The sequence below is a fragment of the Rattus rattus genome, chromosome 1 (genome assembly GCF_011064425.1).
Source record: "Rattus rattus isolate New Zealand chromosome 1, Rrattus_CSIRO_v1, whole genome shotgun sequence".
In the NCBI taxonomy this organism is placed as follows: Eukaryota; Metazoa; Chordata; class Mammalia; order Rodentia; family Muridae; genus Rattus; species Rattus rattus.
Genome location: NC_046154.1, coordinates 28,938,234 through 28,954,014, shown reverse-complemented (window position 1 = coordinate 28,954,014; position 15,781 = coordinate 28,938,234). Strand labels below are relative to the sequence as shown.

General features: G+C 47.1%; 2 protein-coding genes across 8 annotated transcripts in view; one reads left to right on the top strand and one right to left on the bottom strand.

Moving 5' to 3' along the window:
- The window catches only part of S100pbp (S100P binding protein), a 40,656-nt gene extending 39,066 nt beyond the window's left edge, over positions 1-1,590 (bottom strand). For 4 of the 7 annotated variants that reach the window (XM_032897298.1, XM_032897343.1, XM_032897335.1 and 1 more), the window contains exon 1: positions 1,497-1,589. The gene's annotated coding sequence lies outside the window, so the exon portion shown is untranslated. Of the gene's footprint in view, positions 1-1,226; positions 1,349-1,496 lie in introns of those variants that run through there. The other 3 variants (XM_032897321.1, XM_032897314.1, XM_032897307.1) reach the window with 3 other exon arrangements.
- A 162-nt stretch (positions 1,591-1,752) lies between these two features.
- The window catches only part of Yars1 (tyrosyl-tRNA synthetase 1), a 28,899-nt gene continuing 14,870 nt past the window's right edge, over positions 1,753-15,781 (top strand). Inside the window, exons 1-4 of the mRNA XM_032897285.1 lie at positions 1,753-2,006; positions 8,551-8,697; positions 8,837-9,012; positions 12,593-12,722. Coding sequence (XP_032753176.1) covers positions 1,842-2,006; positions 8,551-8,697; positions 8,837-9,012; positions 12,593-12,722 — 618 coding nt within the window. The 5' untranslated portion in view covers positions 1,753-1,841. The remainder of the gene's footprint in view (positions 2,007-8,550; positions 8,698-8,836; positions 9,013-12,592; positions 12,723-15,781) is intronic.

Sequence of the window (15,781 nt, the reverse complement as noted above, 5' to 3'; positions counted from 1 at the left end):
ATTTTCCTATTTCCAAATTCTCTTAGTTCTGCTCCGCATCTCTGTGTGACCCTATTCTGTCCTTCCACTTCCCTCACCTGTCCACCCCCTTCTTCACACTTTAGTGTACCACCCCCTCACTGTTCTCTAACCTCCTGGTTGCAACCTCAGAAACTGGTTCCCCATCTATTTTTATCTTACCTCAAAAAACCTATTCCCTTAGTGCACAAAGGCTCATTCTATTCAGGACAGTAAAACACCAATGCCAAATGTATACTACACATCCTCGTTCAAGGCTCATAAAACCAAAACCACTACTACCAAACTGGGTCTGATATACAGGGCCAAAAGCAGGGATCGTTTTTTTGCAAAGGAGGGGACTTCTCCTTGGCCTTTGATTTCCAACCTCTCCTAAACACAATACATGTGAAGCAAACAACACACACAAACGGAGGCTGTTATCATCAAAATGAGCACCTTCCAAAAAAATGTTTTTAAACAACGCGAACTGACATTATCAGAAAGAATTTTGCAACTCCCTCTGTGCTAACAGCAAACACTGTAAAATGGAAAGACAACCCGTCTGGAAATCTGGAAATCTCTGCTTTAGGTAACAATTCCCCCAGACCAGGGAGCCAAAAATCCCACACAGGCCCAGGCAGCAGATTTTTCTAAACTGAAGCAACAGGTTTCTTTTATAAGAATAGTCTATTAAAGCCTGGGGCTCCTAACAACCACGGGGAGAAAAAAATGAAAAATGAAGGCAGCGGGTGAACTACGTCCTCATTTGGTGGCCCTCTCCAGGGCTTATGCTGAGGTGTCTGTAGCATTCCCTGCGGCCCTGGATGGCCCAGGGATGCCTTTCAAGGATGCCGCGGGCCTCCCCCTCAGGAACGCTGCCCGCCGCGCCCAGGGTCTTTGCACTTCCCTCCTCCCACTCGGGAGAGCGAGTTCTCGCCTCCCCGCGGATAGCGGGAGAAGCGCGTGTTTCCTCCGTGCCCCTCCCCCCCAAGGGGCGACACAGGTCCCCGCCGGTTCCGCCAGTGCACCCAACCTCAGGGGGACAGCGGCCGACAGCCACACCTCAGCAGGCTGCGGCCCACTGTCGCCCGGAGTGGGTCGCCCTCTCCCGCCACGACGCACCGCGGGAAGCCCGCCATCCCCGCTCTCCCTAGCGACATCACCCTCCCGTGGCGAGGGCACTGGGAGAGAAAGACCCCCTTCCCCCACTGGCGGGGCCGGCGGACCTCGCACGCAGCCCGAGGACCTGACAGCTCCCTTCTCCTCAGCAGGATGAGGGGCGTCACTCGCCCACGGACGTGGAGGTGGGGGGCAGGGACAACCTCCCCGCCCGCCATCACCTCAGGAGCGAGAATCAGCCCTTCCCTCAGCGAGACGAGCCTTCCCTGCTCCTCACGGGGGAAGACGACGTACGCGGCCCTGTGAAGAAGCAACAGGCGCCCCCGACCCCTTGCCTAGACGACGGACGCCGACCCTTCGTCCCTCCCGCTCTTCACCTCCGGAAGCCGGGCCAAAGCCTGGGCGAGCGGCAGCACCTCACTCCGCCCCCTGCGCCATTTTATCGCCCCCTTCACGACCTCCCCCACCCCGAGGCAGCGGGGCCAACACCAGGGGGAGGGCAAGCAAACAGTGATTGGCAGGAAACCGCCCCGCCCCTGAGAGGGTTGTGTCCTGGGCAGCCTTCCTAACCCCGCCTCCCGTCCCACCTACACTGTTTTTTCTGGCTCCGCCCCTTCCTGTTTCATCGATTCTTTCGGCTCTCTGCTGCTCCTGACTCGGGGCTACTCCGGGGGATGAGGGAGAGGATCTAGGCCTATCAAGCGGAGCTACGAGCTCAGCTGATGCAACCTGACGGGACTAGCGTGACAGTTCCCGGCACGCGGAGACGGCGGCGAACGAGGAAAGGGCGCGGGTGCCGGCTGAGCGCGGGAAACCGAGAGAGCGGAGCCATGGGGGATGCTCCAAGTCCTGAGGAGAAGCTACACCTTATCACCCGGAACCTGCAGGTCGGGCCTTGGGGTTGGGATGCACCGTTGGGTACTGAGTTCCGTGATTCCCGAGACCGATCCTTAAATGTGTAGAGCCGCGGTCTCCGTCCCTGGGCGGCTCTAAGGCCCTCTCTGCTAGTTGATCACTAAGTCAGTCAAGCAGCCATTCTCAGGGTGCAAAAGAAACTACAACGGGCTCACTCTTTGTGAACCCTTATCTTGTACTATAGTCATTCTGGGGCTGGGAACCTCATATTACCCATCCTATTACATTCCGGGAACATTGCTAGACTCTAGGGAATCAGGGCCGTGTTCTTTCTCCAAGAAGTCTGATTTACGTGGAGTAGAGGGAGCACAGTGCTACCCAGCCACCATAGTGTTCATTACTTCACCTTCCTGCCTTCTCTGAGCCATCTCTTCAGCCAGCCCGCTCGCTCCCATTACTTTTCAGAACTCAGGTCATAGGAACTTTCTGAGAAAGGCCTTCCTTAAGCATTAAAACAAAAACAAAAACAAAAAAACAGAAAACAAAAAAAACCCCCCTCCCTACCAGCAGAGCTGTCTCCATCCCTGTCTGCTGGGCCTCAGATGTTCCTCCACAGAACCTATTACTGTCTCTCATTTGTGCTTTTAGGAGAGGCAGGTAGGAGCCAAGTCATGAGGCCTTGTAAACTTTGTTTTACAAGCCAGATAAAGACTGAACTAGAATTAAGCTAAAGGCGGTTGCACCACCAAACTTTTTAATTTACCTGTCCTGGGTGTGGTGGTACATGCTACCTGTAATCTCAATATCTGAGAGTCAGAGACAGGGGGATAACTGCAACTTGGAAATCAGCCCTGTTCACATAGTGAGTTCCTGGCTAGGTAGAGCTCTATACGAAGACCCTGGCTCTAAGACCGTTCACCTCTTTGAAGGGTACATTTTAGTCAGTTCTTGTATATTCACAAGGTTAAGGTTCTAGAATGTTTCTATTCCCAAGCCTCCCCCCAGAGTGATGTGAACCAACCGGAGCATGGTGGCACATGCCTGTAATCTCAGCTGTCAGGAGTGGAAGCATGAAGATCCAGAATTGAAGGCCACTTTCGGTTACGTAGCTGAACTCAAACTCACCTCCGGCTGCACAAGACCCTGCCTCAGTGAAAAAGGAAGAAAAAACTTGTACCATTAGCTATACCACCCCGTTATTCATCCTTATCCCCTAAGTACTGATCTGCTTTCTGTCCCCAAGTGTATACCGTTCCTGGGCAGTTAAGATGAGATCAGAGTCAGATAAGATGTGCCCATTGGTGTCTGCTTCTTTCACAGAATAGTGTTACACAAGCTCCTCTGTGATTTTGTTTTTCTCAGAATTTCATTCCTCATATTTTCTTTTTCACTTCCTTCCCACCTTGCCTCCCCTCCCCCATCGCCCTTCTCTCCTTTTCCCTGTGGCCTCCTCACTTCCCTGCTGCTCATTTCCCTTTCCAGCCCCCCTTCCTTTTCCAACATCCTTTCCTACGACGCTCTTCCTTCATTCTCCTCCTCCCCAGGCTTGCTGTGTCCCTTCATGCCACTGCCTACCCTGACCTTTGGTCTCTTCCAGGAAACCGCTTCCCTTATGGGAAAGGGCTCTGGTGTGTGGGAAAGAATTAGGAGAGGGAAACGGACACCCAGGAGCAAAGGCACCCTGAAGGCACAGAGGGAGAGTGAGCAGTGCCCAGACACTTAAGAGACAGAAACATGGACACAGAGACAGATGTCTCTGCTATTTATTTATTGTATTTTGGCTTGCTGGTTAAGAGCACTTGCTACTCTGGGGGAGGACCCAAGTTCAATTTCTAACGCCGATATTAGGTGTCTTGCAGACACCTACAGGGATCTAAGGCCTCTGGCTTCTGCAGGAACCTGTACTCATACACACATACCTATACACAGATACACATAACTAAAAATAAAATAAGTCTTTAAAAAGAAAAGAAAAGAAAATGATCCCTACTACCAGCTACCAAGGCTCAGGTCATATATCTGGGACCAAGGAATCTCTTGTCTACTCTCTTAAGCCTGTACCTCAGGCTAGCAGAAGTTGGCTCTGGTCTACCTTCGAAATAGATTCAAATACAAATCTGCAGCCTGCCTTTCTAGTTCCTTTTTGAGGCTGACTAATATTCCATTATATGAAGATACCCACTCATCAACTGGTGGACTGGAGTTATTCTGGCTTTTTTTAAATTATCTTTTATTTTTTTTCAAGACAGCTTGCATCAATGATTGAATTAAGGAATTAAAAGAAAGATACTTCTTCCAAGAGTAGTTTAGATCAAGAAAGAAGCCAAAATTTGAGTTCTCTACTTCCTACCCTGTGTTTTCTGTCTGTCTAGGTTGGGGTCCGTGGCCTGTCTGTCATCTTTCTAGTGTGCATCTGATATCTGTTCCTGTCGCCTGTCCCTGTTACTCTCTGTTTACTGGACAGCACAGAAATGTGGCACAGGAAGGGAGTGAGGGACTCTTTACTAGAGAGATCTTTATCAGAGTTTTACAAAGGGAGATTTATTTCATTGACTCAGAAGAGTGCTCAAAACCTTGCACACTTATTATCCACCTATAGCCGTGTGCTGCTTGCAACATTTGTGGGGCTTTGTCGCCTCGCCTTCTACTGACTCACATTCAGCAGATGACAACCACACACGCACACACACACACACACACACACACACACACACACACACACACACACACACTGTTCTGGGTCAGGGGCATGGGAGAGTGTAGAACTTAAGAGTAAAGCTCTGAGGGGTTGGGGATTTAGCTCAGTGGTAGAGCGCTTGCCTAGCAAGCACAAGGCCCTGGGTTCGGTCCCCAGCTCCGAAAAAAAAAAAAAGAGTAAAGCTCTGAGTTTAGCTTGGGTCGTGAAAGCTGACTGCATGGGAAATTCGGTAAGGTTGGTTACATTGTTCTTAGAGACAGGTTAGACTTAGACAGGCTGAGTACACAGTAGGACAGCAGAGTGGGTGCACAGTGATCTCAAGGCAGTCCATTGCTAGGTCTAGAGAAAGGTCTGTTTGAGAGCAGGCGGTATTTTCAGAAGCAGTTAGTATTCCGTGGTCTTGCTTCATAGTTTCAGACACCTGGCATTGCTTGAAACTTTTGGGGCACAAATTGTTGAGACGGCTCAGCAGTGAGGAGCATATGCTGCTCTTGCAGAGGACCCACATCAGGTAGCTTACGAACTCCCTGTAACTCCCAGCACCGAGGGGCTGACTCTGGGCTTCAGAGACACTTGTACACACCAATATACTCACATACATGCTTACATATGTACATACGTACAAACATGCATTCTTACATACATATGTACATACATACGTATATAGTACGTACATACATACAATTTAAAGAAATAAGATAAATCATTAAAAACTGAAGCTAATACCCATTCACCATTCCTAAAACACTAAGTAGGCATGGTTAAATTAATAATTGTACTAAAGTCTTTGTTTTTTCCTAACGTTTAGTATTTGAGATAGTTTCTTATATAATCCAGGATAGCCTCCAGGAATTACAGGTCTGTGCCGTACCACCACACCTGGCTTTATGTGGTGCTGAGACTCAAACTCCGGCTTTCTCCATGTTAGGCAAGCATCTACCACCCAAGCCACATCTCCAGCCATGGTTAAAGCGTACAGAAGCCATACAGCAATGCAGACCTGTGATGCTTCGAGGCAGCAGAAGGGAATAATTTGGGCAGAATGTAGGATTAGGGACTACACCTGATAGAGCTGTGTTGATAAGGACTTGTCTAGTGTGACAAGCAGGGCTGATAGACTATGAGACACTCAGCAGTTAGAACATCCACATGAGATTTGCCTTTCTTAGTTCCAGCTAACCAGCACCAGTTGTCCCAGTAGTCCCTTTTATTCTGGACTCTAAAGCCAGAGCCACATGGCTGAAGCTGCCATGTTCTGTTGCTTGCTGGGGCTGGAACATGCATTCCCCCAACCTCCTTATTCTATTACCAGCTTTGTGTTTTCTAACTCCTTCACGACCTAAGCGTGGCTGTCCTGGAACTTGCTCTGTAGACTGACCTTCGACCCAGAGATCTGCATGGCTCTGACTCCTGGGTTAAAGGACTGTACCATCATGCCTGGATTTAAACTTGTCTTCCTCTAGAACTTGCTTTGTCCCAAGCTGGCCTTAAACTCAGAGATCTACTTGGCTTTGTCTTCTGGGATTAAAGACATGTAACATCATGCCTGGATCTGAATTTAGCTGGGTGGGATCTTACCCCAAGGTCAGAAGTCCCTTAATTTAATATCTTGGAGCACAGGATTCAGCTCTATTCCACTTCCTGGTGCTCCTTTAATACTCAAACCATATATTTTATATTTTTCCTTTCTAAGCTTGCTATGCTTATTCAAAACCCTTTTCATGAGACTTAACCAGAGAACAAAGTCTAAGATGGGCATTTCTGAGACTTCCTTTGTCAGTGCAATTAATCTGAGTCTCACCACCTTAGCCTTAGGCAGACTTTGCAAACCAGGGTAAAAGCAGCAATGTTCTTCACCAAAATACTACAAAAACAGTCTGTAGGCCACATACTGAAGTTCTTCTCCTCTGAAACCTCTTGGGCCAGGTCTGCACTTTCAAATCACTCACAGCAACAAAGTCTTCTATATTCCTACTAGGATAGCTCATTAAGCTCCACTTAAAACATTCCATGGCTTTCCAAATCCTAAGTCTCCAAATCCACATTCTTCTAAACAAGAGCATGGTCAGGTATCCCAGCAATACCCCAGTCCCTGGTACCAGCTTCTGTGTTAGTTTTACTGCTGTGAACAGATACCATGACCAAGGCAACTCTTCTAAGGCCGACATTTAATTGGGCCTGGCTTACAGGTTTAAACCATAACAGACTTTAGGAGCACGCTTGACCTGAGTCCTTAAACTGTGGGAGGCTAGGAGATTGGGACTGTTGGAAGTTCTAGAAGGTCCTTTAGAGCTTCAGCCATCAGCTAAGACTGACAGGCAGACATGTGTGAACTCAGCAACGATGCTAGAAATTCCATGGTCCCTGCAGCCAGAGTCACACAATAGCCAGTCTCAAAGTCACCTTGTCTGTGGGGGACCAGCGAAGAGGGTGTCTAGGGGGATAGCAATGCAATCCTAGGGTCTACAGTCTAGTTTCAGTTGTTTTTAAAAAAAGATGTGTGTGTGTGTTTATCTGTGTTTTCTCCTCATATATGTCTGTCTACACACCAGAAGAGGGCAATAGATCTCATGGAACTACAGTTATAGACAGTTGTGAGCCACCGTGTGGGAACTGAACCCAAGACCTCTGAAAGAATATCCAGTACTCTTAACCACTAAGGCACCTTTCCAGCCCCTAATTATGGTTCTTAAACTCTTTTGGTGTGTCATGGTGGGGCTTAATAGGCTCACTATTTAAACATAACTATTTCTGTTAACAGTCAAAGAGTTCTGTTCCTATTGTTTGTAAATATTTTTCTCTTTTTACAACAGCTTCCTTCAAGTCAAAACATGTTATATTCATTTTGTCAAAACAAACTTAGTTCAAAACAATGTAACCTGTTTTCAACATAGTTTCCAGGTTACACAAAAAATGGTTTCACTCACCTTAGCATACACAAAGGTTTGATGCCCAGCCAGGCATGGTGTGGTGCTGCACCCCTGTAATCCCAGCACTCAGGAGGTAGAGGCAAGAGGATCAGAAGTCTGAGATGAGCTTAGGTTATATGAGACCCTGTCTCAAAACAAACGGAACGTGGAATCAGAAGAGACTTGCTGATGTCTAAGCAGGAGAAGGAAACTAAAGAGTGAGGAAGACAGGGGTTGAGGATTTGGCTCAGTGGTAGAGCGCTTGCCTAGCAACTGCAAGGCCCTGGGTTGGGTCCCCAGCTCCGAAGGAAAAAAAAAAGAGTGAGGAAGACAAAAGGGCTCTTTTCAGCCTGGAGGGCTAAACAGTGTTCACCTGCCTTGGGCTCCTCTGAACCTCCAGAGTCTGGAGCTCACTGGAATGGGACTTACACAAGTGAGTCTAGAGGAGACGGCTAAATTGAGAAGATGCCTTTAGGGCTGATGAGGTGACTCACCAGCTGCTCTTCCAGAGTACAGGGGTTTGATTCCTGTCTCCTACAACCATCTAGAACTCCTGTTCCAGGGCATCTGACACCCTCTTCAGACCTGCTGGGTCACTGTACTCATGTGGTGTACAAGCATATATGCAGGCAAAACACCCATACTCATGAAACTGAAAAGGAAAAAATATTTGTTGAGGTGTCTACAAAAAGAAGCGGAGGGTAAAAGGTAACTGCGGGGGTCAAGAGGGGAAAGATGGGTAGACCTGTGTGTGCATCCATATCCTAACATCAGTGTCATTCCTAGAAGAGACTAGCAGCAGCAGGAAGAGCTTAGGTTGGCTCTCAGCTCTGAGAACGTTTGGACTCCAGTGACATTTGCCTACAGGCTCCAAGTTTGAACTCCCAGTGACACTCGGCTTTGTTTGCAGGGTAAAGGATGAGCAAGGAGGGGAATCGGCATTAAACCAGCTCTTTGCTTCTACAACAGGAGGTTCTGGGGGAAGAGAAGCTGAAGGAGATACTGAAGGAGCGGGAACTTAAAGTTTACTGGGGCACGGCTACCACCGGGAAGCCACACGTGGCCTACTTTGTACCCATGTCCAAGATTGCTGACTTCTTGAAGGCAGGGTGTGAGGTGAGAACCAGGGTTGTGAACCATGCAGTTGTCATTGTTAAATGACCAAAAGAGATACTTAACGGGGTGGGGGCAGGGAAGTGGGTGGAAAGTACTGGGCCAGTTTACCCTTTGGTGACCTCTTGATGTTTCTGTCAAGGTAACCATCCTCTTTGCGGACCTTCACGCATACCTGGACAACATGAAAGCTCCCTGGGAACTTCTAGAACTTCGAACCAGTTACTACGAAAATGTGATCAAGGCAATGCTGGAGAGTATTGGTGTGCCCTTGGAGAAGCTCAAGTTTACCAAAGGCACCGACTACCAGCTCAGCAAGTAAGCTCTTGATGGCTCCCCGGAGATCTGGTGTTCCTTGCTAATTACAGGGCTGGAGTCCAGGCTCTTTTTAAATTTGGGTTGCAAGCTACTTGATAATACCTGTTATGGACCATTAAACAGTTTATACCCTTTGTTGGTTTAATCGGCCCAACAAAAATATACTGGCTCGGAAACGCCTAGTTACTGTTCTGTTTGCTACAGATACAAATGTAACCCTAAGAAAGCCTCCACCTTGTAGTGCATAGCCTTCGGGGAAGGGGTGGGAAATACCCAGCCTCCCTCTCTTTCAGCCTCATCAAATAATGATGAAAGAAATGTGAGAGGGCTTCTTTGTCTTCTTCCAGCAGTTCTTACTGTGATGGGACATGGGATGCTATACCATCTCAGGTCAGGGACATGGTACATGGGATGCTATGCCATCTCATGTCAGGGACATGCTACATGGGATGCTATGCCATCTCATATCAGGGACATGGTACATGGGATGCTATGCCATCTCATGTCAGGGACATGCTACATGGGATGCTATGCCATCTCACATCAGGGACATGGTACATGGGATGTTATACCATCTCACATCAGGGACATGCTACATGGGATGCTATACCATCTCATGTTAGGGACATGCTACATGGGATGCTATGCCATCTCAGGTCAGGGACATGCTACATGGGATGCTATACCATGTAAAGTCAAGAGCAGATTTGGGCATTTATGACTTGATACAGAGGAAGGCATACTAAGATATCAAGAGGTGTCTATACCTTAAAATAACTGTGGTCATGTACACACCATTGTGTGAGTCAGTTTTCAAGACATAAATTTTGAGTGTTAAAATATGCTCTTAGGAGTATAGAACAGGGGGCTGGAGAGATGGCTCAGTGGTTAAGAGCCCCGACTGCTCTTCCAGAGGTCCTGAGTTCAATTCCCAGCAACCACATGGTGGCTCACAACCATCTGTAATGGGATCTGATGCTCTCTTCTGGTGTGTCTGAAGACAGCTGCAGTGTACTCATATATAATAAATGAATAAATCTTAAAAAAAAAAAAAAGGGGGGGGGAGTATAGAACAGTGTCCAGGAAGTGGAGCACAGGTGACTGCTTGGCCCTGGGAGAGTTAGAGCCTCAGAGCAGGTGCAGTGAGACAAGGTACACCAAAGCACAACCACAGAAGACGAAAGAATGAACTGCTTTGAAATGAAGGCTTCCTAAACTAGGCGGTGGCACCTGCCCTTAATCCCAGCAGTCGGGAGGCAGGGGTTGGAGAATCTCTGAGCTCAAGGACAGCCTAGTCTACAAAGCAAGTTCCAACAGGCTTCTGGGGGTGTAGAGATGGCTCCATGGGTAAGAACACTTGTTTTTGCGGAGGAGTTGCAAATTCCCAGCACCTACATGATGGCTACATGATGGTTCACAACCATCTGATCCAGGGGTCTGGTGCCCTCTTCTGACTTCTGTGGTACCAGGCATACAAGTGGTACATATATGTACATATATGCAGTCAAAATACTCAGATGCTGGAGAGATGGCTCAGTGGTTAAGAGCACTGACTACTCTTCTAGAGGTCCTGAGTTCAACTCCCAGCAACCACATGGTGGCTCAAAATACTCAGATAGATAAGATAAAGTAAACCTTTGAAAAAATAAAAACTTTCTGGGCCAGAGAAATATATCTGTAGTTAAGAGCACTTACAACGTGGTTGGGGATTTAGCAAGCTTAAGGCCCTGGGTTCGGGTCCCCAGCTCCGAAAAAAAAGGAAAAAAAAAAAAAAAAAAAGCACTTACTACTCTTTAGTTGTTAAAAAGCACAGGACGTAAGCCAGGCATAGTGGTGCATGGTCTGACCACACCACTTGGGAGGCAGAAGCAAGCGGCTCTCTATGAGGCCAGCTTGGTCTACAAATCAAGTTCCAGATCAGCCAGAGCTATATAATGAGACCCAGTCTCAAACAATCAAACTAACTCACTAACTAATTTAAAATACAGATTAATTAGTAATTAGATGCTGAGTTTGAAAGGATGGCAGTAGAGCAACAAGTGCCATTTATAAAGTCCTGAGTAGAATTTCCAGCATTCTCCCACTCCAGACCAAGACCTCCGCTATATCAAAGGTACATTTAAAAAATAGCAAGCCGGGCTGGAGAGATGGCTCAGTGGTTAAGAGCACTGACTGCTCTTCCAAAGGTCCTGAGTTCAATTCCCAGCAACCACATGGTGGCTCACAACCATCTGTAATGGGATCCGATGCCCTCTTCTGGTGTGCTGAAGACAGCAACAGTGTACTTATATTCATAAAAATAAAAAAAAAAAATCTTAAAAAAATAGCAAGCCATAGACTGGGGTATAATTAGCAAGATACAGAAGTCCTTGGTTTCAATCTCACACATGCACACACATACTCACGCATATATACTACAATTGGCCAAAATCCTTATGATGTAGACAACTGGCCAAAGATTAATATCCAATATTTCAAAAATTATAGAATCTGTGGGGCATAGTAGTACACGTCTTTAAACCCAACACTCAAGAGGCAGAGACAGGGTAATTTTTATGAGTTCAAGATTACTCTGATCTACATAGTTCTAAGCTAGCCAGGCCCTTTTTGTGAAAGACCCTGTCACAAAAATGAATAAATATTACAGCCAATGTTTTTAATTGAGCCAGTGCAGGGGAAAAAAAGATTCAGTTGCACATTTCTTAGAATTCTCAAGTGACTAGTAATCATGTGTGGGGAAAAATAATAGCTCCTGGTTGTTAGTCAAAGAAATGGAGATTAAAATCCTAGTGAGAAATCACAATGTAATAACTAAATGGGCACATTTTTGAACAGCAAAATTTGGTAATAAAATTGACAAAAAACACTTTGGAAAATGGTTGGGTTTTATCCACTGGAGTCTGAGATGTGAGTTATCCTGGGGCCCAGGCCATGTGCCATGTATGTGCCCATGTGTGTGCCCAAGTACAGGTGCCCTGCTCACAGACACAGCGCAAAGCTGGGAAGCAGCCTCAGGCTCACTAAAGAGGGCGAGTCAGGAGAGGACGTAGGCGCTGCAGGGGATTCCTGGCCATCTTAAATGAGTGTGAGCGTTTTGTCTGCATGTATATGCACACAGCCCTTGCATGATGCACAGAAGTCAGAAGAGGGCGTCAGTGCCCCCTGGTATATATGGTTGTGAGCTACTGTGTAGGCACTGGGAACTGAACCCAGGGCCTCTGCAAGAACAAGCGCTCTTACCCACTGAGCCACCCCTCCAGCCAGTTCATTATTCCTTACACATACTGCACAGCACTGTTTTAAGGTCTGGAAGGAAGATTGGGAAATTGTAGTATTTTTTTATTAGGGATTTCAGAAGAGAAAAGGGAGTGGGAAAGTTGCAGTGAGCCACAAGATAATAGCTGAACGTTTTTCAGAAGCAAAAGGAAAAGTAGTAGTTTGGATGAATGAATGGATCCAGTGTTGTAGAAGCAACGTGATGATGCTATCCTTACACTGTGCTAATGTCAGAGCAGTGCTTGAGGAATGTTCTGGGACACTGAGGCCTGCCTCACAGCTCTCTCCTTCCTTTCTTCTTCAGAGAGTACACACTGGATGTGTACCGGCTGTCCTCCCTGGTCACACAACATGATGCCAAGAAAGCCGGGGCTGAGGTCGTGAAGCAGGTGGAGCACCCTTTGCTGAGTGGCCTGTTGTATCCCGGTCTGCAGGTAGGTAAAGGGTGGGGGCGGCACAAACACACACACACACACACACACACACACACACACACACACACACACACACCACACAGGCACACACACATACATCTGGCACACACACACACACACACACATTACACACACACACGGGCATACATACACATACATACGGGCACACACACACATACGGGCACACACACACACACTCACACACACCCATCTTTCCATCCTCTTTCTGCACTTTTTCTTTCTTTCTACTTTTATTTTTTATGGACATTGCTGCTTTGCCTGCGTGTGTGTCTGTTTGAATGTGTTGGATTCCCTTACAACTGGAGTTACAGGTAGTCGTGAGCAACTATGTGAGCACTGCAAATTGAACCTGGGTCCTCTGGAAGAGCAGCCAGGGTTCTTAACCACTGAGCGCTCTCTCCAGCCCTCCCTCTGCAGTGTGCCTGAGGACTGGATGCAGGGCACTGACTACTCATGCACTTACTCTTCAGGTAGCACAGTGCCTTTTCCTGCCTCTCTTCCTTCCTGGATACTTCTTCCATTGTAAGTTCCTATCTCCCCTCTTTCATTTCTGTTCTTTTAAAACTGCTCCATTATGAGTTCAAGATCGGCCTAGGTTACATAGCCAGAGTCTGTTTCAAAAAAAGAGCCAGGTGGATCTCCGTGAGTTGAAGGCCAGCCTGGACTATGTAGTAAGTTCCAGGACAAGGACAGCCAGAGCAAATAGTAAGACACTGTTTCAGGGGGAAAATGTAAGGGTTTCAAATATCCCACAATGGTAGAATGCATGCCTAGGCTTGGTCCCTAGCCCTACAAGGAGGGAAAACATTATTAAAATTTTATCTGTGCAAAGAAGCAGCTGGGTGTAGAAGCTCATACCTTTAACCCAAGCACTCAGGAGGTGGAGGCAGATGGACTTCTGTGAGTTCTAGTCCAGCCTGGTCTACCTCATGAGTTCTAGGACAGCCGCAGCTACATAGAGAGACTCTGTCTTAAACAAACAGCCAAGAGAAAAATAAGATAAGTGGGGGAATCACTTCAGCCAAGACTTTCAGGCGAACCTGGGCAGCATAATGGGCACAGTTTTAACGTCTAGCTCAGCTGACTGGGTGCTTGCCTGGCTCTCTCGGGACTGTGAGTGTGATCAAGTTTCACATAAGAAAGTCTGCGTATCTGCCCCCTACTCATCCTGGGCCTGTAGTCTGAGCACTAGAAAGGTAGAGGCAGGGGGATCATGAGTTCAAGGTGATGAGGCCTTGTCACTAGAGACAGTTGTGAGCTGCCAAGTGGGTGCTAGGAATTGAACCCGGGTCCTCTAAAGGGACATCCACTATTCCCAACTGCTGAGCTCTTTCTCCAGTTGGTTTGGGTTCTTTTGAGAAGATGCCACACTATGAACTTTTGCCTGGCCTTTTGTTTGTTTGTTTGTTTCTTTTGGCCGGTGCGATAGTATACACTTTTAATCCCAGCATTTGGGAGGGGCAGAGGTAGGCAGAACTCTTGTGAGTTTGAGGCCAGCCTGGTCTACACAATGAGTTCCAGGACAGCCAGAGCTGTTACACAGAGAAACCCCATCTCAGAAAACAAACAAAACAAACATTTAGTTCTTGAATCAAATCGTTTAGTTTTCTAGTTCAGGGTGACCACATGTGGCTACGAGTGGCTACAATCTCGGGCAGCACTGACACGGAATGTAGTCATCACTGCACAGAGAGTTCTGTTGGACCATTCCTACTTAACCTCCACATTCCCTCTTCCTCTCTACCCTCAGCCAACTGTGAACTAAATTTTACCAATTCTGCTTTTTAAATTTAGGTCTAGGGAGATGGTTCCATGCATAAGGTGCTTGCTGCTTCAGACCCCCAGCACCCACACTAAATTTTTAAAAAGGCAAGCAGATGTGGGAACCTACCTGGAAACCCTGCCCTTGGGAGGCAGACAGGGAATCCCCAGGCAAGCTGACTGCTGATCCCATCAAAGGAGAGGAAAGACCACCAAGCAGTTTTTATTTGGTTGTAGTAAACAAGCTTTATTTTTTGTCCGACAGGACTGTCACCCTAAAGCTACATTTGAGGGAATGGCCCCACAGGAGGAGTGGGATTTTTGTAGCCCCAAACGGCAAGGCTAGGGGGTTCCCAAGGGGTTTTGGTTACATAGGAACTTGGCAGAACATCTCACAATTATTTAGCAGAACATCTTATCAAAGTGGAGGTCAGATTATGGGGTGCAGAACATGTCAAATTCCAGAAAATGGGTCAGGACCTACAGAAAACAATAATGAATTTATTTTGACCTTGTAATATGATAGCTTCTAAACTTAGGATAGACAGGCTGGTCCATCACTAACTAGCAAGACTAGCCAAGTTAGTGAGCTCCAAATTCAGTGAGAGATGCTGCCTCCAGTGGGGGGCAACAGAAACGTCCAACACCCATCCCTGGCCGCTGTATACATGGGGGCACACACGCTTACATACACATATCGGCTCTTACACTAGCAATTTTTTTCTTAATATTTTAATTTATTTTATGTACATTGGTGCTTTGTCCCTGTGAGGGTGTCAGATCCCCTGGAACTATAGTTACAGACAGTTGTGAGCCATCATGTGGGTGCTGGGAATTGAACTCAGGACCTCTGGAAGAGTAGCCAGTGCTCTTAACCTCTGAGCCATCTCTCCTGCCTCTTGTTCTTGTTCCATATCTCCATTGCTTTGGATCAGGGGTGTTTTCATCTAGACTCTTAAAACAGCCTGCTAGTGACGTTCTCTGTCTCTAGTCTACATAGGCCTCCTGTCTATGCGCTGCCCTGTCCGTAACTAGTATCTTTCTTCAGTCCTGGTCACATTTTCCTTAAAACTCACCATTGGCGGGGTTAGGGATTTAGCTCAGTGGTAGAGCACTTGCCTAGTAATCGCAAGGCCCTGGGTTCGGTTCCCAGCTCCGAAAAAAAGAAAAGAAAAAAAAACCAAACTCACCATTGGCAGAACAGTACTAAAGCACTCTATAAACAGTACTAATATGACACTCATGGTCTTACCAACTTTTACTATTATTACTGTGGG